Source organism: Peromyscus eremicus, chromosome 3, assembly GCF_949786415.1.
Source record: "Peromyscus eremicus chromosome 3, PerEre_H2_v1, whole genome shotgun sequence".
Lineage (NCBI taxonomy): Eukaryota > Metazoa > Chordata > Mammalia > Rodentia > Cricetidae > Peromyscus > Peromyscus eremicus.
The window spans coordinates 106,571,506-106,596,170 of record NC_081418.1 but is presented as its reverse complement, the minus strand read 5'-3'; the positions used below and the strand labels follow the sequence as shown (position 1 = coordinate 106,596,170).

At 47.3% G+C, this 24,665-nt stretch overlaps 1 protein-coding gene across 1 annotated transcript in view; it reads left to right on the top strand.

Annotated features, from left to right (window-relative positions):
* Positions 1-24,665, top strand: part of Lrig1 (leucine rich repeats and immunoglobulin like domains 1) — a 102,776-nt gene that overhangs the window by 56,867 nt on the left and 21,244 nt on the right. Inside the window, exons 4-7 of the mRNA XM_059258252.1 lie at positions 17,358-17,495; positions 19,453-19,596; positions 21,086-21,229; positions 22,604-22,747. Coding sequence (XP_059114235.1) covers positions 17,358-17,495; positions 19,453-19,596; positions 21,086-21,229; positions 22,604-22,747 — 570 coding nt within the window. The remainder of the gene's footprint in view (positions 1-17,357; positions 17,496-19,452; positions 19,597-21,085; positions 21,230-22,603; positions 22,748-24,665) is intronic.

The window sequence follows — 24,665 nt, the reverse complement described above, 5'->3', positions numbered from 1 at the left end:
GTAGGCATTGTCCTGTGTGCCCTCTGAGATGCAGCTCTAGTCTGAGATGCCAAAGGCACAGAGACTGCAGGTGTATTCCTTGAGGTCACAGAGAGACAGAGACCTCAGAGTGTGGGCCACGATGCTTCTGCCCAGCTTATTCCTGCATGGATTTGCTTTACAAGCATCTTGTTGGCCTCAGGTGAGCTCATTTGGAGCAGCTGGTGGTATCATTCTCATTAAGGGTTGCAGATCCAGGGAAAGGCTTCCCTGTGCCTGCAGTTCAGGCTGATCCTCCCGATCCTCTCATGTAGCTGGTCATTCTGAGGGGTTGACACATCCAGGGACGTGATCTTGTTGCCAGGCCTCTGCAGAGCCCCAGCCTCCTTTGTGGTAGTGCCAGCAGAGTTGCCCATAATGGGGACCTGCCCTTGAAGACATCACTCTAGGGCAGATTCCTGTGCCATTTCCTCACTTCCTGGATGCATTTCAAGCCCAAACAACTGAGGCAGAGGTGCCAGCTTGTGGTTTCTCTTCCCACCTTCTTCACTGGGCGCTGAACGTGATTGTGGGGAGGCTGCAGCACAGTAGTGTCAGGGCCTGTTCTCTCTAGAGCCACCAGCATCTGCCCAGATGTGTTGCTACAGAACCTTGGGAAGATAAAAAAAGATACTGTCTTTGGGAGGGCTGCTGGGAAGTTACTCCTGAACCACGTGACTCTGTGATGGAGGTAAGTCGGATCTGCTTGCTTCATATTGTCACCTGTAGCCTCAGGGTTGGGGTGACATGGGTTTTGCCTTGCTGCTGTGCTCTGGGGGTGTTGGTTTCTCAGGTGTCCTGGTGTCAGATAGTGAGTCTGCCTGCCCTAAAATTGATCTCGTTTGCAGATATTTCTTCTGGATGATCTCTCAAAAACCTGTTGGAGCTCACAGGCGTGTGTGTGTGTGTGTGTGTGTGTGTGTGTGTGTGTGTGTGTGTGTGCGCGCGCGCACATTCTTGGCTTTCTGGTATATTAGTTCCTTTTTGGGGAGCTGTGACCACCTAGTGTTTTGTTCTTGTTATACTTTTTACTTTGGGGTACTTGTTGATTGGTAAGTGGCTATGAGAAATAGAAATTCCCTTAATATCTTTACCTCAGTGTCCTCAGTGGCCCTATCTTGTAAAACTTCTCAACCAGGATGTTGATATTGATACAGGGAGACCCAGAACATACCCATCCGCACTAGAGTTCCTTCTGTATGGACATACCTACTTCCTTCCTGCTCCATACCCAGACTGCTAGTCTTCTCCACATTTATACTTTTTCTTTTTTCATTTAAAGTGTTATGGAAATGGAAATGGGACTGGTCGTTATGCTGAGTGTAACTCTCTGGAGGTTGGTGCAGTTGTGTGTTGGTACTTTGTATTCCATGGTGTGGATATATCATACTTCGTTTAACCTTTCACCCACTGAAGGCCTCCTGTGGGTCTTCCAGTTCTTGGTTGCTCTGGACAAAGCTGCTGTGCCCATTCATGCACCAGTTTTTGTGTGAATATAAATCTTCATTTCCCTGGGATAAACGTCTCAAAGTGCAGTGGACAAGTTGCATGGCAGCTCATGTTTTGTTCTTTAAGAAACTGCTGGACTCTTCCAGAATGTCTGTACCGTTTTATATTTCCATCAGCAAAGTATGAATAACTCAGTCATTTTTTTCCGGTCAGTATTTGGTTGTATATTTTCATTTTTTAGTTCTTTGGCCATTCTGGTAAGTACTTATTAGATATATAGATATAGTTCATTGTGATTTACATTTGCATTTTTCTGGTGGTTATTGATGTTGAACATTTTCTCCTACTTTATTTGTTACCCATGGGTTATTTTATTTCTGCTGGTTTTGATACAGGATCTTGCTGTGTAGCCCCGGCTGACTGGGAGATCTCATTTCTCAGAGGGGTGCACCCCAGTGTCCAGCTAGTCTGTGAGTCTTTTTGCTGAAATGTTGTCAGACTTCTTGCTTATTGTCAAATTTTCAAACTAGGTATTTTATTTTACTTTTTGGTATTTGTGTTTTGTAAGGTCTTTATATATTCTAGATACTTTTTTTTCTTTTTTGGATGTGTGGTTTGAAAACATTTTTACCTAAATAAAATCTGGTATTCTATTTAACAAACTTGTTCACATTATAATTACCTTGAACTTGGGGATAAAGTCCAGTTCATTCATTTCTTACCTTATGGATTGTGCTTTTAGGGTCAAGTCTAAGAATTTGCCTAGCCCTAAGCTGAAAGATTTTCTCCTGTTTTTTCCTATATGTTTTGCAGTCTTACTTTTTGCATTTAAGTCCACAATGACATGCTTTAACAGCATGTGTTTCCAGGAAGAGCAGAGCAAGTGCTTGCTCTTGTGGGAATGCAGAGCAGACTGGATGGGGGACTGGTGGCTTGGGGATGTGGAACAGTGGTGCTGACTGGTGCCGCTTTGATGGTGTGGCAGTCTTGTCATCTATGGGGTGGATAAGGAGGACGCCATTAAAGGGCCAGCTCCTAATCCCATCCTTGATTTACCAAGTGCACTTAGTTCATATGCTGGAAGGCTTGGGAAATTGCGTGGTAAGAGATAGTCTAAATCATATGATCAGATCAAAAGTCTTCCAGATGAGGCAGGAAATAGGCCTGATTTTATTTTTAAAGGCACATCATGGTATGACTCCCCAGAGGGAAAGGACTTTGTCTTAGAGGCTGCAGCCAAATGCTGAAACAGCTTCCTCCTCTGCCCGGAACTGTAGGGCTATTTCGAAGCTGGCATGTGGATCTAGGGGAGGTTCCAGTGGCAGGTGAAGACAGGCGGCCCTTTGGTGGCCCCTGAAGACATTTCCAGAACATCCTGGCTCCCTCAATCCCCTCTCTGTTCTCTTAGCCACTGGCTGAGTGATCCAGCTTCCCGTGCTGCTTCTGCTCACAGGACAGCACAGCTAGGAGTCTGAGAACACCTGGGCTTGCACCCTAACTGGCTGGATGACTCCCAGCCAGGGTGTAACCCCTGAGTTAGGATCTGGATACACCTTGCTTGGCATGGTTGGGAGCAGAGGGTGGAAGGCTTCTCCTTGGAGAATGCTTCTGTGCCATCATACTTCCTGCCTAGGAAATGAGAGGCACGCTCCTCATGTGTGTAGACATGGGGAAGCTGACCACCTCAGTCATGCTCAGTGTATATAAGGGAGGTCTGGTGCCCTAGAGCAACAGTATGTTAGAGCTTGTAGGCTAAGGGCCTGGGAAGATCCTTGCAGGTGTGGGGGCCATCATTAGGAGACTGGGGTGGGGGCGGGGGATATACAATGTCTCCTAACTTCACTTGCTTCCTCAACATCTGTACAGACAGGTCCTACCACTGTTCTGACCACACACTGGCCTAGCACAGGGGATGCTTCCTCCCCGGTGGGAGTTCTAGGTTCTCTCCAGTGATGATCTCTTCCCTAGGAGTCCGACTATTACCCACCCCCATCCTGAGGCCATTCCACATCACTGAGATTGAGATTCACCTGTAAAGGCAAAATGGGGAGGTGAGCCTGACTGTGGGCAAGCCCCAGTGAGTTTAATCCAGGTTCCAGCTACAATGGCCCTCTAAAGTATCTGCCACCTGGAATAGGCTCACATACTGTGAGACTGTTAGGGTACAGGGCACTGGGAGACTCCAGACCTCAGTACCCCAAATCTTGGTCTGTGCCTGATGCACAGGTAGTAAAGCGGTGAACACCATGCCCTGTACATACACTTTACCTCGGCATTTCCAGTTAAAGATTGGGTCCTGTGAGACCTGGAGGGGTGGCTTAGGCTTAAGAGCACTATCTGCTTTTCCAGAGGACCAAGATTTAATTTCCAGTACCCACATGACAGCTAAAAACTGTAACTCCGGTCCCAGGAGCTCCAATGTTCTCTTCTGTCCTTCACAGGCACTGCACATACTTATACAGACATATATATTCAGGAAAAACACACACACACACACACACACACACACACACACACACACACACACACACATATATATACACACACACATATTTTATAAAATATATATATATGTAATATATACATATATAAATAAAATCTAAGAAAAAAACTTTTTGAAAAGATTGGGTCTCACAGTTCAGCATCTAAATTCACATCATTTTTTAAAATAAGCTTATTTACCTAATTGGCAAGCACATTGATATTGTGCAAAATAGTAAGTGCGATGATTCAGTTACTTTCAGGCTCTAGGTGAGAGCTACACCCTATTTTGTTCTGTCTAGGGCTTTCAGAATAGAAGTCATGCACATTGATAACTCATACATCCTGCCTTTTGGCTCACCACATTGGATGGACCTTCTCCTGGGTATACTCGACATATAAGGATAGCACGAAGTATGGCCATATGAAGGAGGCTGTGTTCCATTAGGGCATGTGGAATGAGGTTACCATGTTGTTTCTCATCCTGGATGGTGAGGTCACTAGGAAGAAGGACCACAAGAGTTGGGGACAGGGCCCGTAGGTTTTTGGACTCCTGGTGCTCCCCTCACAAACCAGCATTTGTAGGTGGTCCCTTCATGGGAACCCTTGCTGGGTAGAGCCTTAGTGGAGAGAGACTGCTCCTTACGGCTGCTTGCTCGGAGTAGCTGGGGTGTGTTGCTGACCTCAGTGGGTCCCCTTCCCGCCTTGTCATCTCCTACAGTTTCTCCTCCCTCACTCACTCCCCCCTTCTCTCCCCCCTCCCTCCCTCCCTCCTTCCCTCCCCTCCTTCCTCCCTCCCCCTCTCCCCTCTCTTCCCTCTCTCCCTCCCCTCTCTTCCCTCTCTATCCTCCAACAGGAAGAAAAATCCATTTAGTAGTCTGCTAGGGGCAAGGGGCCGGGTAGTAACATGAGTGTTGTATGGCTTTGTCTGATTTTGTTGTCCAGAGACAGCTGCCCGGGCCTGGGGGCTGGGAGATCTGTTGCTCCTCATTGTTCTGTGTTAGGAGCTTTCTTTCCTACAGGCATGGACCATGGCCTTGACTGTGTAAGAGACTGGCCTTAGGCTTGCTATTCTAAGTCAGGCAAGGCCAGGCCAGCCTTGCAGTAGCCCTAGCTGTTTGGTTGAGCAAGGGCTAGAGGCTTGACAGTCTGGTGCTCTGCTGACTTACAGGAACACATGAGGGCTAGGGTCTAGTGGAGGGGAATGATGTGGTGCACAGAAGCACCATGGGTGTGCTGGGGTCTGTGAGGTAGCAGGTGTATGTGACTGGGGTCTGAAACAAGGAAAATAATTTGGGGGAAGATAAAGCTGAGAGAGTATCTGGTGGCCAGGGTGGCCTTGACCAGGAACGATAAACACTTGTGGCTTTTCCATTTAAGATGTCTGTATGTAGATGGAAATTCTGATGGAAGTGACTGGACTTGCCTTGATTTCTGTCTCCTGACTCCAATTGATACCATGTTGCCCTGCCAAGATGCCAGGACAAATTCCATTCCTGCAGGCATGGAAGGAAGTCCAGGCCCTCAGAAATCCCTGCCCAGTGTTGGGGAGGCTCAGCCTGTGTCCTCAGGGATAGAGGCAGATGTGGCCTTCAGAGCACACTGGTCAGTGGCATCTGATAGGCACTCTCCTGAGGGAGTGGAGAGACATTGTTTAGGTGACACTCAGATGACCCTTAGCTTGCTGTCCCAGAGCCAGGCAAAAAGAAGCACTAGGCAGCCTTTCTTGACCTAGCAATGTCTCAGCCTTGCTAAGCATCCATGAAGCTCAGTGTCTGGGGCTTAGTGATCACCGGAAAGGTATAAGGACCTCAGAAACTCACTTCTCCCTACTGTTTGTTTAAGATTGCCTGCAGGTTCCGTACCTGAAAAAGACAGTTCATTCTCTGCTTTACTTTTAACTCCTTTTCCTTGTTAAAAATGTTGGATTGGGTGGTTTTACCTCTGTTTTCTTCTATGTAGTTGTCAGGAGGTTGAGCTAGAGTTGTAATTCACTTGTTTGCTCAACAAACTCTGGTGGAGAAATTTCTATATTCTAAGTGTTTTTCTGGATACTGAGGATGTAGCAGTAAAGAAAGAAGTGAAAACTCACGGCCATACATCTGCTGTGACCTCAGGACTGCAAACTACTCCAGAAGACTTTTTGAGGTGGGGGCAGAGATTGAAGACAGGGTCTCACTTTGCAGACCAGGCTGACTTTGGACTCACTAGGCTGCTTCAAGCTCAGTCTTCCTTGGCGTTCTCTCCGGAGTGCTGGGATTATAGGCATGAGCCACCCATATCTAGCTGAGATTCTGTTTTAATTAATACACTTTTAGAGCAGTTGCAGGTTTGTAGAATAACTAAAGTACAGAGCATTCCTGTACCCCACCCCCACCCCAGCCTTTGTTTCCCTTGTCTTCCTGTGGTTCATTGTTCAGACCTGATGAACCAACACTGATTGAAACATTACCCCTAACGAAAGTGTGGAATCTATATTAGGATTCACTCTTGGCGTTGGATATTCTGTTGGTTGGAAAAATGTGCAGTGACTATCCTGAGGCTCCAGTGTGACCTGTCCCACCTTCCTCCCTATCTAGCCCTCTTGACAACTACTGTTGACTTGCTGTCTAGGTGTTTTTAATTTGCTCAGAATGTTCTCCTTCAGAAGTGTGTGTTAGGAAGCCTTTTCACCCAGCAGTGACATTTTCCTCAGGCCGTTTCTTTGTTACTGTTGTATTTGTGCATCTTTATATGGGATGCAGCAACAACCCGACAGTTTGGACTGTGTCTTCATGAGCCAATTCTCCCCGGGCTGGTCACTCTAGACTTAGTGCTGGCTGCCACTTGATCGTCCTTCATTGCAAACCTGAAGCTTCTAGCTCAATACTTGGAGGCTGATGACCGCAGAACCAAGTGGGATCTGCTGCAGCAGGGTCCCTGGAACATGCATTTACATGGGCTTGAGGCATCAGGTGTTTTTTGGTTTTTTTTTTTTCAAAGAGTTAATGGAAACTGTCTGTTGAAGACCCCCAAGGGGTCATTGGTCCTGAAGGAAGTGAGCCGCCTGGGAGATTGGTTGACACAGCCCAGTCCTGCCTTAGGAGAGTTGACCCTGCCTGGTGGAGGCCGTTTATCCTGCCACTGGGCTGCTCTTGTTTTTTATCCAGTCTCCACCTGAATAAACAGATCCAGAACGTCATCTGCAGCCAGACAGAATCTGCCAAAATTCCCCAGGGAACGGGTGATTCACCAGAGCAGGGGAAGGAGAGGCAGTGAGCAAGAGACCTGCTTACGCTGCTTCTCACTTCCTGTCCACCAGATCATCTGAACTGGGCTGTCTCTTTCAAGACACCAGTGTCTTCAAGCAGGTGGTCAGTTGGTACAATGGGGCAGATGGTTTTGGTTTTCACTTTAGGAAGATGGTTATAAACCAGGCTAGTGGGGGCAATGATACTTGTGATTGTCGTGTTGCACTTTGCTTTAGGTTGGCCTTTCAAAGGTCTTCTGTACTCACTTGGTTTAAGACTCTCCTGGGCTCTGCGTTCAGGATGCATATGGCCATTTATCTTGACATTATTCTTGCCAATTTATACCTTACACTTGTTATCCTCATTTTCTGCTCATTAGGTCATCATCTAACAGCTAAACAAGATGATTAAATTGAACTTGGCCATATTCTGTGGCCCTGAGCTATATTCCTAATACTTAATTTTTTTACACTTACTCAGAGATAGATAGATAGATAGATAGATAGATAGATAGATAGATAGATAGATTGTCTTTCTTTCAGGAGCCAGTAGTCACTTTCCACCCTGTGGGTCCCAAGGATTGAACTTAGGTGGTTAGACTTGGCTGTAAGTGTCCTTATCCACTGAACCATATCACTGGCCCTTGTAATATATTTTACTGAGAGGTGTGGAAGTGGGGGTGGGTGAGCAAGGTATGACTTCTGAAAATGGTTAAATGAAACAGCATGAAATGGGCACTTGGAACAAACCGTTTCTCAGGTTCATTTCAACCTTGGAGAATTTAGTCTAAAAGAAAGCTACTAGTGTCAGTGTGAGGCTAGAGATGTGCATGCCTGCCAGAGAACACACAGATACGCATCAACAACCATGTTCAGAAGACTCATCTGTGTTCATGGTTATGATTTCCACACTAGTCCCAGCTGGAAATACCCCAGTGCTGCTTAAAAAATGCAATGAGAAAACAAATTTCTGTGTATTTCTTCAATGGAAATAGCATGCTGAAGTTGGGATGGAGGCATGTGCCTGTGATCCCAGGAGGACGGATGGAGGCCCAAGCTTTAGGAGAGAATAGTGCCAGCCTGGGCTACACACCCAGACTCTGTCACACACACACACACACACACACACACACACACACACACACACACACCCAAAACTCTGTCAAAACACAAAGACACGCATGCACACACACTCAGTAGGAAAGAACAGTCTGGGTGGGTCTCAAAATGTGAGTGAAAGTAGCCAGATATAGATGAATTTATGTGGAGTAATTTTGTGTATATAAAGCATTAAAATAGGCACAGTTATTCATGACTGGAAGAAATTATAGGTTTGGTTTGAGAAGAATAACAGCTAAGAGATCAGGAGGTGGCAGTTTTCTGTTGTGATCTGAATGATGCTCTTGTGGGTTGTATGTGCACCTTTTATAAAAATACATTGAACTCTGCATGTATAATTTATGCATAAAAGTCTCAGTGTGGCTTTTATAGCGTAAAAATGTTTATAAATAAATAGCTGCTAGTATCATGTGGCCTGCCCTGTTTGAACTCATCATCTGCATTCTGTCTTTGGTGTGGTTTACATCATGAGGCATTTGAATGCAAATACCTCCCTAAGTAGCATGAGGGCCACTCAATGCTGCACTAAGTTTTACCCTCAGTGACAATCTCCAGATACTCACATTGCGCCAGTTACAGGTACAATGTGTTAAGCTGTACTGTAGTTGCCCACGGCACCTATGGATGGGTGGGTGCCTTCAGTTGTTCAGACCAGACTTTGAGTGCCTGCTACATGTGCGTAGTGAGCTGTGTGCTACCTGGCAGTCCCAGAATCCCAGAGCACCACCATGATGTACAAAGTGCTCTAAGCAGTCAGAGCTGCCCTGGTGGAGAGTTTGATTAACTGTCTCCCAGGATCCTGTGGTGAGGGCGGGCTGGAGGTGAGAGAGCCGGAGGTATGCTAGGTATGTGTTACAGTTTTTTCCTGTTCAGGTCTAGATTGTGTAAAAACTATGTTTCCTTCGGAGGGTCAAGCAAAGAGCTGTAGTTTGGATTTTGCTAACTTCAGTGATTTAAAATTATGGAAGATTTTGTATTTCTTGTTAGAGTCCACAGTCAAGGAATGGACTTTACCATAATGGTTTGGAAGAACTAAAGGTCATCCATGATTGAATGTGAGGACTGGTGAGTTGGCCAGCTTCGGTCTGCTTCAGAATAGCTGGGAGAGTTATAGAGGAGAGACCCACAGGGTGGCTCTCTGTATTCTCCACAGCAGCCTCATTGGTTTGTCTCTTTCCACTGGCTCCAGGATGTAACCTGGGTCATCTCTGAGGAACATACAAAGCTGGTAATTTAGGTTTCATTTTACTTTCTGAAGAGCTAGAAAAGACATAGGCAGTAAAGTGTGCAGTAGTAATGCCATCGTAGTGACATGGGCAGAGGAAGAAAGGGAGGGTGTCTCTGCAGAGGGATGTTCAGCCCAGTTTTGCAGGTAGCCAAACCGGGTTGAGAAAGCAGATTGACACACAGTTACAAAAACTGATTGCCCTGCTGTCAAGAAGGTGGTCTGCCGAGTATTTCTGTAAGTCAAGTTTCAGTGGAACACAACCCTCTGATTGTGTATTGTCTATGCTGCTTAGACACTATAGCAGCAGAATTTGAGTAGTTGTGACAAAGACCACATGGCCCACAAAACTTAAGTTATTCACCACCTGGCCTATTATAGAGTAAGTTTGCTGGTATAGACAATAGATGCATAATTTCAGGGACCAGAAATTTCCACTCAACATGTCCCTGTGCCTTTGATCCACTCACCCTTTCCTCCTGGCTATGATCTGTGACATAAGATCTTTTTCACTACTAAGGGGACCTTGTGAACTAGGCTTTCACAGGGTGTAGTGGAACAAATGCTCATGATAAAAAGTTTTAAGTGTTGGTTTTGCATGCCTCCATCTGCTTTACTGTCTAATATCAGCTCTGAAAATGTAGCCAAGTAGAGGGAGCTTAGCATGCCTGCCCTCCTCCTTTGAAGACTGATATTATTTTTGAAGCCTTTAACAGGTGTTGCTTTAATAGACTTCTGCTGTATTAAGTTTTCCTTACCCCAGAGGGCAGCCCCGGGGGTAAACTGACACTGGTTGGAAGTGAGTGCCATGTGACCAGGCTGCCACCCGCTACCCGAAATTCCTGGCTGCAGAATCACTAGCTTTGTGTTCCTTTGATGAGGCCATTGACATTATTCCTAGCACAGTGCTGTCCCCTGTCCTGGCCTTTTGTAAAACTGAAGTGTGTCCTTTTGCAGCTTCACCACCCCGTGAGGAGATGGATGTGGTCCTCTGACAGCAACTGGGAGAAGGTGTTCTCTGGGTGTTCCTCCCTCCATTGTGGGGCCTTTGCTTCCATCTGCCATGCTTGCTGAGGCTTGGTCCCACAGGTCCTCTACCACATGCTATTCATGTAGAACCCTGGCAAGTTGGGGCAGAGCTGGGCCACCTGGTGGAGGCTGGTTTACACAGACCCATCAGAGTTGCTCAAGAAATAGAACATACTAGGAGAACCTCTTGAGTGGTCTAAGCCAAGAGTCAAGTTCTTCTGGGTTGGCCTCTCAGCTCCTCCTGCATCTTAGCTGTGACCTCATTCGATTTAAATTCCAACAGAGCTCTGAGTTCATTGCTTTGAACCATCTGAGAAGAAGTGGTAGCCATAGTTACCTGATTAGGTTGCTGTTTGGTTTCACTGTTTTGCCTCGGGCCAGCTATATGACATGCAGCAATTGATCAGCTACGGTTAAGAACTTGGAGATGAATAGGGACCTTCTAGGGAAGTGAGCACTCAGGTTAACAAGTGATGTAAAATGACTTGTTTGGATATTCATTAAGAACAGTGTGTCTTCTGACCTGGGCTCTAAGACTGTCTTAAGCAAAGAAGCAAACAAAAAGAATAGGGAGTTTTGTGAAGTAGTATGCTGTCCTGAGTGGGGGCAGCAGATAGGCTCTCCAGGCCCTCTGCTTTCAGCGGGGAGGTGGGATGGCTTTCCTGTGTGATCTGAATGCTGGTTATTTTCTCTAGACTTAAGGATGGAGAGCTAGAGCGAGAGCCAGCGACTAAGAAGAAATGGGTTTGGGGGTGTTGGCACTCATGGGTCAAGGATATGAGCTTGCTGTGGAAATGAGAAGGTGATCTACCCCAGCTGGTTGAGGGCAGTCTTGAATTTGCTTTGAAGTCTGGCTCCCTGAGTCAGCTTGGTTGTTGCAGGGGCTGGGGGTGGCATTCTGCAGCCGAAGCAGGCCTGGTTCCTAAGTGGAGCTGAGAGCTCTGACTCAGTCCTTTGTTCCTGAGGGGGAGCCAGGCTTGCCCCTGCATTGAAATGTTGCAAAGGGGTTGAAGGGAACCAGTCATCCGCTCATTGTTCTCACTCACTTTTTCTTTTCAAAGCACTTCCTGTGGACTAGATCCATAGCTTGCTTCTGAGGATACAATGTGACTCATAAAACAAGGACCTTTTTATTAAGCAACTGCTGGTACATGTCAGGTCATATCAGCCCATGGTTATAGGATCTTCATACTCCACTTTACAAATGGGACTCTTGAAGAGTCACACCTAGTGGCACCACTGGGTTGTTATCTTGGGTGACAATACTCACAGCACATCTTCAGTAGGACTGTGCCGTGTTTCAGAGCAAGAGATGCCAGGATTGTCAGATCTCATGCACACAGATTGTCCTTCAAGAAGTGTGCAGAGTTCTGCAGGATCAGAGCTTCAACATCCACATTCTGAACTTGGACAGGTGTTCAGGAAAGGTTGCTTGGGGCCCAGACTGTAGTTGACAGCAGCAATGAAGGGAATATGGTGTGTGTTCTCAGCAGCTGGGCTGCCTTGGACATGATACGGGTGTTTGTAGCTGGGCAGGGCTGTCACAAGATCTGTGCCATGGCAAACTCCTTTCTGCTCCTGTTGATTCTGCCTGGAGTTCTTGGCTTGGACAGTTTCTGCTGCAAGAATACTGGTGAATCCCATTTGTATGCTCACCCTTAGTCCTTTTGAAAGTAGGTGCATTCACTCTTGGGACCTATATTGAACATCTGTCCTGCAACTTGTACCCTTCTAATACCTGGAAGCAGTCGGGCATAGAGATGTGTCTTTCTTCATGGCACCATGCCATGGTGGGAAAGAAGATGGTGAACTAGATAAGCAAGTACCCAGTTTATCAGATAACAATTAGAGCATAGAGAAGGACAGGGCAGATGATGGGAGGCAGTGCATGCAGGTGTGTGATTCTAGAAAGAATAGCCAGGAAAAGGCCTCACCAGAAGATGATACTTGAATAAAGACAGGGAGTAAGGGATGAGACAAGTGGACCCCTGGAGAAGCAGCATTCCAGGCGATAGGAGCAGGAAGTACAAGGGCCCTGTGGCCTGCCCAGTGTTAGGACAGACATGGGGCAGAGCATATGAAGTGGAGGAGTAGGTTGGGCAGGCCTGTGGCAGGTATTGTGCCTTGGAGGCCTAAGTGAGGAACCATAGCCATTTGTTTTCAGCAGAGTCTCATGAACCAAGAATCATTTTGTTTTCCTTTAAAATTGTGATAAAATATATATTAAAAAATTAAGCAGAAAATTTTAGTATTTTTTGTTGTTTTTGTGCAGCCTATCTTGAACCATTTCCTATCTTGCAGTACTAAGACTCCATGTCCATTACCAACCAATCTTCATTGTCTTTTTTAAAAAGCCCCTTACTTTGGAACCATCTTTCTATTTTAGTTTTTGGTGCCTGCCTGCCCTCCCTCCCTTCCTTTTTGAAACATGGTCTCGTCATGTAGCCCAGGGTACCTAGAACTCTCTAGAACTGCTGTGTAGTTGAGGCTGGCCTCAAACTTGCAGTCCTCAGGGTTAGGGTTAGGGCTAGAACTTGGATCCTAGTATCCATGTAATACTCAGCATTCTGCAGACACCTGTAGCTCCAGCTCTGAGAGATCCAGTGCTCTTCAGGTCTGCACACATGCACAGGCTTGCATACATCCACCACACATACACATGTGTGGACACACACAAATAAATCTTTTTTAAAATTTATAATTGGGGGCTGGAGTGATGGCTCAGTGGTTAAAAACTGGCTGCTTTTCCAAAGGACCCCATTTTGATTCCCAGCACCCACATGGTGGCTCACAACAGTCTGTAACTCTAGTAACAGAAGACCCCACACTCTCTTCTGGCCTCTGAGGGTACCACAAATACCTGTACACAGACATGTATGCAGCCAAAACACTCATACACATAAGATAATAATAAAGTGAAATCTTTAAAAAATATATAATTGTTAGTGCTAAGAATGCCATTTTTATTATGTTGTACAAAGTGGTAAACGTATGTTTAGGTCCATGCTCAAATTGTTGGAAATTCTATCTTAATTTAAACCAAAATTCACTGAACAGTTTTTGTGTGTGTGTGAAACTGAAGTCAGCAACTGAAACAACAATTTAAAAAGATGTAACATTTGAATATAACTCAGAGATACACTAATTTGATACATGCTCAGTAGTGACAGGAAATTTAAGTCTTTGTTTTTAGAATCAAATGATTATGTGTCTATAATAACAGAAAACTTACACAATGGTGGGCATTAAATGCTTATTTTGTGTACCGGGTGTATAAAATAGGTACACAAATTAAACATTTACCGACAATAATACATTATTTTGAAACATTTCTTTGGTATATCTATAGACAGTACAGTAAACACAGGTTTACAACAGACAGTGTTTGGAATGTGAGCTGTTGTGTTTCCTTGGCATGTCAACATATGCAGCCCAGGTTTTTGTGTGTTCAGAACCTCGGCTGCAGTGAAGCCCTGTGAAACGCCATGGGCCAGTGCCATCAGAAACAGTGTGGATCCATTACACATTCAGTTTTGAATTAGTATTTTGTCATTGTGCCTTCAGAAATCTACTACCAAACGTTTGCAGCCTCCATACATTGTCATGTGACCCCATATGAGGCGATACACATAGTTTAGGAAGCTGTAGTTTATATCCCGTTTTCCTTATCTACTCACCTGCCACTGGACGACATTTGGGTTGTTTCATCTTTTGAATATTCTGAATAATGCTTTCTGTGAACACGTGAAAGTGTCCGTGAGATCTGACTTCCGGTTTGGGGGTGTGCTAGTGTTTTAGAGAGTTAACTGTTTTCTAAAGCACCCTCACTCCCCCACTGCTTGCCGTAGTCTGATTTCTCTACACTCTCATGTACATGCGTTCCTATCGTAACTGACCTATGTTTCCATACAAACACTGATACCTGCTGACCGTTTGTGTATCTTCCTTGGAGAATGTCTAAGTCCTCTGCTGATTAAAAACGTTATTTTTCTTTGGTGTGTGTGTTTGTGTGACTGTATTCATGTCCCAGGGTAACTGTAGAGGCCATAAGGTGATATTAGATCCCCCGAGCTGCTGTTACAGGCTGTTATGAGCAACTAACGTGGGTGCTGGGATCTGAACTCAGGTTTTCTGGAAGAGATCTGAGTCATCTCTCCAGCCCCCTTTGTTGATATTTTAATCAGAATGTTCTGTTGTCGAAATGTAGGGGTTCTTTATAGATACCTTACCCCTGAATGCTTCAGTTCTGTATGGAAAACAATGCTATATTTTCATGGACCTGTGTACAGTTCTTGAAGTCATCTCTGAATTAGGTTTAATAGTCAAGAAAGTGCAAGTGCAAGCGCTTTGTAAACCGTTGTCTGTCTTTGTGGTTTCGGGGATGATAAAAAGAAAGTTCGCACGTGTGCAGTGCAGGTCTGATTATTTTTTCCTCCTGAGTGTCTTGTGTGACTGCATTTGCTTAAATCTGAGGTGTGAGATCCGCAGGATCCAAAAGTTGACCCTCTTCTGAGCCTTCACTCCAGTTCCCAAACTTGGTCTTCAGGTGTCTTCCCTGTTCCAGTAGGGACCCTACTGGCTTGTTAGACTGCTGGGCTGGGAACTGACTGCAGGTGGCACTGCTCACTGGAGGTCTTCCTGACCAGCCATGCTTCTCTCCGGGTGGTGCAGGTTCCCGAGGCCCTTTCTAAATCCCTTGTCCCTGTTTCTCTCACTTGGCCCACAGAGTGCCTCTTGGTTTGGTTCAGCCCGACAAGCCAGCTCTTAAGTCTGACCCAGCTCCTGATCTCCCCGCCTGGCTTCCTGCCTCAGTCCTTCTCTCAGGCCTTTCCTGGATACTTCTTCCTGGCTCATCTTCCCAGAGCTCATGCCTCACTCCCACAGTCTCTCCATCTCCATGGCTGCCTTCTGTGCTCAGTGGGGAACTTTTCCACTGTGTGAAAATGTCTTGTCCTCTTCACAGTGGCATTTATCCAGAATGGGGGCCTAGAATGCGGTTCAGTGGATAAATAGACTGCCGAGAAAGAAGAAAAAGTGTAAGACAAAAGACAAAGACAGGCGACAGAGAGGAGGTGTGGGGGAGAGGAGAGGGGCTAGACTGTCCCCGGGCTTGCTTGTGTAAGGCCTCGGGTGCCAGACGCTTTGTGTGGAGCCTGTGCTTTCTCTGCCCAGGCCCTCTGTTCCTGGCTCCCTGGTACTATATTCAGAGTTCCCGGATGAGGCCCAGCACTGTGTCCTTTATTTCTTGTTCTTTTTCTTCCCATACTTTACATAATAAAGCTTCTATTTTCCTTTTGGAGTCAGCAAACTGAAGAGACCGCCTTATTAAAAACATTAATGAAGAACTCAGGAAGTAGCTTGGGGAGGGGCCAGGAGAGGTAAAGTTTGTCTCTCCCTCAGCACAGTTGTGCAAATGCATTTTGAGTTTCAGGGCCTGGGAGACTTGTGAAGAGAACAAAGGAGCCTGAGAGTCCCAGAGCTTCTGGGAAAGAGGTCCTTGTTTATGCCTGTTGGAACCGATTTGGTCAAGTGTTTGTTTAAAGGAGATGCCACTTGGTAAGCAACACCAGGCTCTTTGGGGTTTTGTTCCAAAAGGTTTTTGATTGGTTGGAGAGCTGCCCCTGTTTACTCATAGCTGGCAGAGTGTGTGGCTGGGATGGGCAGTCCCAGCACTACCTAACACCCAGCGAACTTCACTGTGACCCCTCCAGGCAGAGCCAAGCCCACATCAGTGCCCAGCCCTCACCCCCTTCCTGGCTGTTGCTAATGCTCACTGGTTAGGTTTTGGTTTGGCAGAAAGAGGATTAAAGGTGAGAATAAGTCACGGCAGGAAGTTAAGCACCACAGTGCCCTCCAGGTGCTTTAATGTGGTTTCAGGGAGCAGGCTGCCTCATCTCTCAGATGAGAAAACTAAGGCCCAAGGTCCCCAAGGGTGGGGATTCCAGGATTTGGTTCCAGCTGGGCCCAGCAATGAGCTCCTGTCTCACTTCAGTCAGGTTTGGCCATCATCATCTTTGTATTCTTTGCAGTCCCTTCTGTCTTCATGCCTGGGATACAGCACATGACTAGAGACTTAACTTGTGTTGTGACTATTCAGTAGGATTAAACTGAGCTCTTGGGATTTGGGGGGTGGGCTGGAAAGATGGCTCAGAGGCAGAGCCAGGCAGATCTCTATGAGTTCAAGGCCAGCCTGGTCTACAGAAAGATGGCTCAGCAGTTAAGAGCACTAACTGCTCTTCTACAGGACCTGGGTTCAATTCCCAGCACCTACATGACAGCTCACAACTGTCTGTTACTCCAGTTCCAGGAGACTTGACACCCTCACATAGACACACATGCAGGCAAAACACTAATGGTCATAAAATAAAAATAAATAAATTAAAAATCAAACAAACAACTGAGCTCTGGTGCCAGCAGTCTTTAGTCATAATGCTAGACTAGGCACCAGAGATCAGAGATGGGGTGGGATTGGGGCGGCTTGGTGTACCTGCATGTCATCTATCGCTGGGCACTGGGCATGTCAGCACCCTATGTTCTTCTCTTGGGTGGAACAGCTGAGGCAAAGAGCTTATTCTGCACAGAAGAGCCTATATATAACACCGAGCCAGCAGATGATAATGCAATAGACAGAGGAATAGATCACATATTGAATGTCCCTGAATTGTAATTTTAGGTCAAACTAAAATCACAAAACAAACAGTGGGGAGGATAAGAGTTTGTTGCCTCACCCCCTGCTCTGTCTCAGGCAGCACAGGATCCACAGTGTGGGAGGTGGGGGCTGAAGTCTCACCCCCTGCTCTGTTTCAGGCAGCACAACAAGATCCTCAGTGTGGATGGAAGCCAGCTGAAGTCGTACCTGTCCTTGGAAGTTCTGGATCTGAGCTTGAACAACATCACAGAAGTCCGGAGCTCTTGTTTCCCGAATGGCCTGCGTGTAAGGGAGCTGTAAGTGTCTCTGCCATCCATGTACCCCAGCTTCCAGGCCTTGTAATGACTGCCCTGGTGCTCAGTCCTAGACACAGGATGGGTGCTTGCTTCACTCTGGCCCTGGCTGGGCTAAGTTCGTGAGGTTGTGCAGACCTTTGGCAGGCCAAGAGTGGGGTCTACCCATGGTCCCTTGGGCACCCATTTTAGAGCATTTTCCAAACCCTGTGGTGCCCTATGGCTGTCTAAGGAACTTGCCTCTCACAGTGCAGAGCCCAGAAGTCAGGCCCAGTCTCTCTGCTCACAAGTCTAGTTTTGCTCTCATGCTCTGAGCTGTCTCCCAGAGAAACTTGGAGGGAATGGTTGGGTGGTGAGTGGGTGTGCATCCCAGGGAGACAGGTTCAAACACAGTGTATCATCAGAGACCTTTCGAATAAGCCATGTTGTGGCTGGCTCCTTTGGAGAGGGCAGTTACTCGGCTTTGTAGTTGTTTAGGTGTCTATTTTTTTAAAAACATGTCTCAGTACCTGCCTCACACTGAGTGGATGGCAGACAGGAATGAAGAAGCTAAACCTCTGTAATCCACTCGCTGCAGGTAGGAACACACTGCTTGGGGAGGAATTGAAGACCCAAGCTAAAGAGACAGTTCCTAGTTATGAATGCATTTCATCTCCTGTCTTGCTGCTGCTTCTGAGTTATTCTGCAGCTCATTTGCAAGGCTGCTTTGGGGCTCACTGTGACCCATCTTCTCAGGAAGGATGACACATGGTACATCTTTTCCAGTCATTCTGAGACTCCAGGAAGAGAAGTGATTGCTTTCAAGGGTTCATCAAGGCACAAGTATTGGGAACAAGAGGCCCTGACTTCTATAAAGCCCTGGGAGGGGGCTTTCAAAAGGTGTCCAGCTACCACCTGGTGCTTCTTATGTGGCACAGAGAAGCACTGACTGCTACCCTGGGTTGCATTGTCCTTTCCCTGCACAGATGCAGAGGGCACTTTCTGTTGGCGGCCGTTGACTGCCATGTCGTCATCACACCGATTGCTCTGTAATCTGGAGAGCTGAGAACAAACAGTCCAGCCCCATCTACAGAGTCCTTATGTGCCCTGCTCTGGGCTGCTGCCTGATGGCGGGATCCGAAGCGCCTCACCCCCTCTTGGCACACAACCATTGCGGTTGAAGAGTCTCTGTCTCATTTTCACTCAGGCTTTTGTCTGGGGATGGCAGGAAGAGAGGTGTGCAGTGGAGTGGCCTCTCACGAGGAGACTATATCGTTGGCTATGTCTTGTCCTTTTACTTCTTGATAGAATTTGTTCTGGGAGCTGCTTGCATCTGAGTACACTGCCCTGTATTTTGAGGAAGAGTCCCCTCCTGGGTGGTCACAGGAGGCTCCCCTGACACGTATAACGTGTAGCCCTGTGAAGATGTATGTCTTCTTTTCTAAAGGACTCACAGAGGTCTCTTAAGTGCTTCTTGAAGGTGTTAGAATTATTTAAATGAATGGTTTGCACATTTTCATTATGTAAATTGTACAGTCAGAACCACTTCAGGATTAAATAAAGGCTGTTTCTCCGAAGTGTAAAACCCACTGATACTGGCTCCTAATTGACTTTTGCTTTTAGGGCTTTTCTGTCCAGTGTGAACTAGTTGGTGGTGAAGAAGGAACCCACAGGTTCTCTTGAGGCAGGCCTTGTGCTGTGCTGCTGGGGTGGGGAGAGGTTAGTGTCGTCCCCACCAGCAGAAGTGTGCTGAGCATGGTCTGCCTCGGTGTCTCCTCACCAGACAGTCTGCTGCCAGCATGCCCAGGTTCCCTGTCTTGAGTCAGGATGGGCTTGGCAGCCTGGAGATAAAGGACTCAGTGGAGATCTGTCCCTCTGGTGTGTCTTAGATGGTTCCTAGCAGCCCCTGCTGGGTCTGGGGCTGTGAGGAGTGAGGAAGGCCTCCTACTGCCACAACATTTTCTCTCCTGAATCGTTCCAGCAACTTGGCAAGCAATCGCATCAGCAGCCTGGAGTCTGGAGCATTTGATGGTCTGTCACGGTCGCTGCTGACTCTTCGTCTGAGCAAAAACAGGATCACCCAGCTTCCTGTGAAAGCATTCAAGCTACCCAGGCTGATACAACTGTGAGTACAGAAACCTGCACTTTAATTAAGGTTAGCCAAACTTTATGGGGGCCAAATTTCCCCAAGGACCCTGTACCAATCGCCACCCCTTCCTCACCCCCCTCGGTAAAGCTCTGCATAAACTATCATTTATGACTCTACTGCAACACCTAATAAAAGCAAATTAGGAGTTGGGTCTGGTGTCAGCAGGCTCCCTGGGATGGCCTCGGAAAAGACCCACACGCTTGCATGCATACTTGTCCTCGCTGACACTGAGCTTCTGAAGTGCAGTCCCTGACTCCTGCTGATGGCTTTCCCTCTCTGAACTCCAGATCTTCCTACTCAGCCTCCCAAGTGCTGGGATGACAGGCATGCACCACCATTCCCACCTCAGTTTCATTCTTAGCTCAGGTTTTAGTGAGGGTTAAGGTACTGAGGCAGTCTGTACCTTGGACATGAAGTTATCTGGACCTTCTTGAATTGTTTGGTATGAAGCTAACCTGATCAGAGGCAGCCCCCTCTTCATTTCCTAAGTTTTAGAAGGTTATCTGGTTTGTTTTTGTATAAAAGCATGTATTCATGTGTCTCTAGATATCATAAATAGCAAAAGGTTGCTAGAAAACTTACACTAACCAAAACTTCCCAGCCAGTGAAAGATATTTCAACTTTGTTTGTTTTTCTGTGTCTTCCTTTTAGCAGAAGAGTGTATTTCAGGAAAATGAGCCAAAATTCAAAATGTGGTTTAAACAGAATGGGGCAGGTGCAGGTCAGGCTTGCCCGAGGTGGAGTGTGTCCTGTCCACATGCTTCTGTGCCCCACCCCACGGGTGCTGGAGCTTTGCTTTGCTCTTTTCCGTCTAAGAAGCTGGAGACGCTGTGTGTGAAGTGGAGTCATGAGCCACTGCAGAAATATCTGGGGAAAACCAAGGGCTTCCCAGTTAGTGCTGTGTTCTCCCACCTTCCCAGAGTTGCTGATGGGGTCCAGCTGACCTAGAGCCCTGCTCTCTCTTGTCAACTAAGGCTGTTCTGCTAGGACTAGGGGCCAAGTGTGTATGCTCCTGTCCCCCACGCCTCCATGAGCAGTCACTGTCAGATGCCCGAGTGGAAGGTTTGCTGCTGTGTGATACCCAGTGGTTAGGATTTTCTTGGGTTGAAGCATCTGGTCTGGATTTCTGTTGCTGAGCACCTCAGCTAAGGAATGCACCTCCTGAGTCATGCCGAGGGCCTGCTGCAAAATCATAAATGAGGACTATTTTCAGGGAAGAGATGTGGGTGCTTCTGCTCCCACAGTACCAGAGCCAGCACAGAGAGAGCTATACAGTGTTCACTGTACTTCGTGTACTGAGTTACCCATGCTGTTGACAGTGTCAGTTTGCCGGCTGAGGTGTGCCCTTGCACACCTCCTCCTCCATAGTTTCCACGTGGACTCAAAAACCTGCTTGAACTTCTGGGAATGGTGCTGGCCAGATGTGCACATGGGAGGTTCTGACCTGATGGCTTCGTCTCCATAGGGACCTGAATCGGAATCGGATTCGGCTGATTGAGGGTCTCACGTTCCAGGGGCTCGATAGCTTGGAGGTGCTGAAGCTTCAACGGAATAACATCAGCAAGCTGACAGATGGTGCCTTCTGGGGGCTGTCTAAGATGCATGTGCTGTAAGTGCGGGCATCCCTCCCGGGCTCTGGGAGGACATGGGCATGGGCTCTTTGGAGCACGTATGCACTCACACATTCATTCAGCTGGGTGTGGTGGCTACCTGGACCGAGTCCCCTGCTCTTTGGGCCTTTTTCTGCACAATGGACTGAACCCCAGATTGTCTTCCCTGCAAGGTAGGAGGAGGTTCTAGTAGACACATGGTCAGCTAAGGAAGTGGAAGGAGATGGACTGCTCCAGTCTGCTGGGCCTACTCTCCACCCCCCACTTCCTCCACGAACCTAAGACTCCAGAGTGATTCCCTCCCCACATCCTCTCCACTCACACACTTATAGGAAGTCCCTTCCTTCCTCCCTCACGCTGGGTCGATGGTCTTTCTTGATGTGCAGGTGGGCCAAAATGTAGAGTTCATCTTGGGAGATTTATTTCTGTCTTGTGAGCTAATCAAGACACGGAGTGCAGATGTGCAGCTTTTATCAGGGGAGTTTCCAGCCAGATGTGTGTAGCAACAGAGCTGTCTGCTGCCAGAATAATGAAAGAGAATAACAGACGCAATTACTGATCTTCTGATTTGAAGCCTCTGCGGCTGTTGGAATCTGCACAGCTAGGCAGGGAAGGTGCTGTCGTGTCCCGAAGGCGGTCACTCCTTACCCGCTCTGCCTTTGGTTCTCTGGTTTTCAGGTTTGCCAGTGGCTCCTTCCAGATTAACACAACTGTACCACTGTCTGTACCTGTGCCTGTCCGTGCTTCAGCTGGCCAACTCCCTGACTCCCTGCTTCCCATGCAGATTACATCACAGCCTGTACATCTGCTGTAATCTTTGTAGCTGAAACCAAGGCCGGAAGCCTGGGCCCCCAGCCACCAGTGTGTTGCCCGTTCTCATCCTCAGAAGCATCCCACTGCCTGCCCCTTCCCATACACTCACTTTGTATGGCACGAACGGGAGGAGCCTGCTGCTCCACTTCTTGCTGTTCACACTTTCCACTTCGGATTAACCGGATGTCAGTTTCCTATGTTCATTTTGGAATCTGAAATCTAAATGGTCACTTGCTGAGATCAGAGTTCTCAGAAGAAAACTGGTTACCCACCACTTGGTTTTATGTTAAATTTGCAAATAAGGAGTGGTATGTTTCTTAGGATTTTTTTTTTTAATACACTAAGCACTCATGATTTGAATAGCGGGAGAAAGTCAGATGGACCAAGGCAAGTGCCAGTTGCTTAAACTTCCTCTCTAATACCGAACAAAATGTGCATACTTCTCCGTTCTGTTACCTTCTCTGTGCTGAGGACCACATCTGATATGGACTGGCCTCCTGCTTGCTGTCTGTGTGACGAGGGGATGGCAGTCTCTTCATCCTGGGTATCCTTCTCTGCAGGCACTTGGAGTACAACAGCCTGGTGGAAGTGAACAGCGGCTCCCTCTACGGCCTCACGGCCCTTCATCAGCTGCACCTCAGCAACAACTCCATCTCTCGAATTCAGCGTGACGGTTGGAGCTTCTGTCAGAAGCTGCATGAGCTGTAAGTCTAGGGCAGCGGTCACTCACAGTACCTGGTGAAGCATCTAGGAACCACTGGCCCGCCTCACCCCACAGGGTCCTGATGAGGAGGCCACCCAGAGGCAGGTGATCTGTTCAGGAAGAAAGACCCATGCGGAGCCACTGCCCCCAGGCCTTAGGCTTGGAGTCAGCAGTGAAGGAGAGGATGTGCCAGAGAACAGAGGCCTAGGTGTCATCACAGCACTTCTGAGTGACAGTAGTTCATGTGTATTTCTTGAGTGAAAAAGTCCCATTAGTGTAGGACAGCAGCACGGAAAGATGGTGACATGCTGACAGGGGGGACCTCCACCATCCTTTTTTCAGACGGTTTCTCAGGACACTGGGTTCATTCCTGCCCCATCTGTGTCCCAGTGCCTGATGGTGGATGTATGGAGATGCAGCATCCCTTAGGTCCTTTGGGAAGTTCTGGGACAGGGTTCCCAGGTTGTACCCTTGCTCCTGAGAATAGTAGTGACAGACTCCCCTGATGGGGGGCATGTGGCCTAGGCATCCCTTCACAGAAGACACACTATAGTGCCAGAGCCCAGGACTCAGCAGACATCGTGTGTCCCTTTGTTCCTGCCCTCTGTCCAGTCATTATTCCCGTTTAATAGATGCCTTGTAGTCCAGGAGGTTTATTTGGGGAGGTCCAGAGGTTGGTTTTCTTCCTTCCTTCCTTCCTTCCTTCCTTCCTTCCTTCCTTCCTTCCTTCCTCCCTCCCTTCCTCTTCCTTCCTTCCTTCCTTCCTTCCTTCCTTCCTTCCTTCCTTCCTTCCTTCCTTTCTTTATTTTATTTGGCTAGGCTTGGCTACAGGATCCACCAAAGCAAATGATTGGTAGGAATGCCACACCTTGCTCAGCCTCTCTTGTGTGTTTTGACTTCACCGGGCTTCCTTAGAGACACTTCAGCCTGATGCTGACTCTCGCAATCTGTGTTTTCCTCTGGTCGTCTCTACTCTGGATGCTATCTATGGCCCTCAGTGTATATGTCTCTCCGTACCCCATACTTCCACATAGTTCAGGGTTTAGCTGGTCCCTGTCTTTTGTAAAAGGCCATAGTCCCGCCCCGTATGTACTTTGTGTTCATTGCACTTAGAGCTAGTGTTCATTCTTTGGGTTTAGCTTCCTGCTCCCTCAAGAAGATGCTGTTGACCACTGCCCATGGTACCGAGTGCCATTGACCAGCCCTTGATTTGTGGTTTTCTGTTGGCGGCTAGGAGTCGTAGGGAAGGGAGGGGCCTTATAGGTATTTAGTCTAGTTCCCAAGCAAGGACAGTCCTCTGGAATACACCAGAAAGTGTTTGAGCCCCTGGAGTTGGGGCCACATGGAAAGGTAAACTGGGCAGACCCTTGCGTCCCCTCCTCCTGTTTCTGCCTGGCAGTATGACACTCTCTTGTGCCCTTTAGAGAAAGGGAAGGATCTCTCGAGTGTACTGGACTAGTCCTAGTAATTTGCTCCATATTAGAAAGCCTCAGCTAGATGAAGGATTGCTTTCCAGCAAGTTCTTGCCCTTCCTTTAAGCTAAAGGTCTTAATTGCAGGTGAGGATGTAATTTGGGTCTCCTGTCAGTCTTTGCAACTGATAGACACTATGACTTAGTTCTCTAAGAGGGACAGAATAGTGTTCACTACCACCTTTAAAACCACATTAACCTTCAGTTAATTCAGTTTGCTTCTTTTTGTACCAGTCCAGGCTTAACTTTCTGACTGTAGATAACTAATACGTCACATAACCAACCCAGTGTTGTGCAGTAGTGATGGGAAGAGCTGGATTCTGACAGAGAGGCAAAGTGCATGCTTTGGAGCATGATCCCTGTTGACTGGTGTAGTCTTCACAACCAAGGCTTTCTGTGTCATGCTCTTACCCTGCTAAGATGGGAGGTCCTGGTTTGGCTGTCCCAG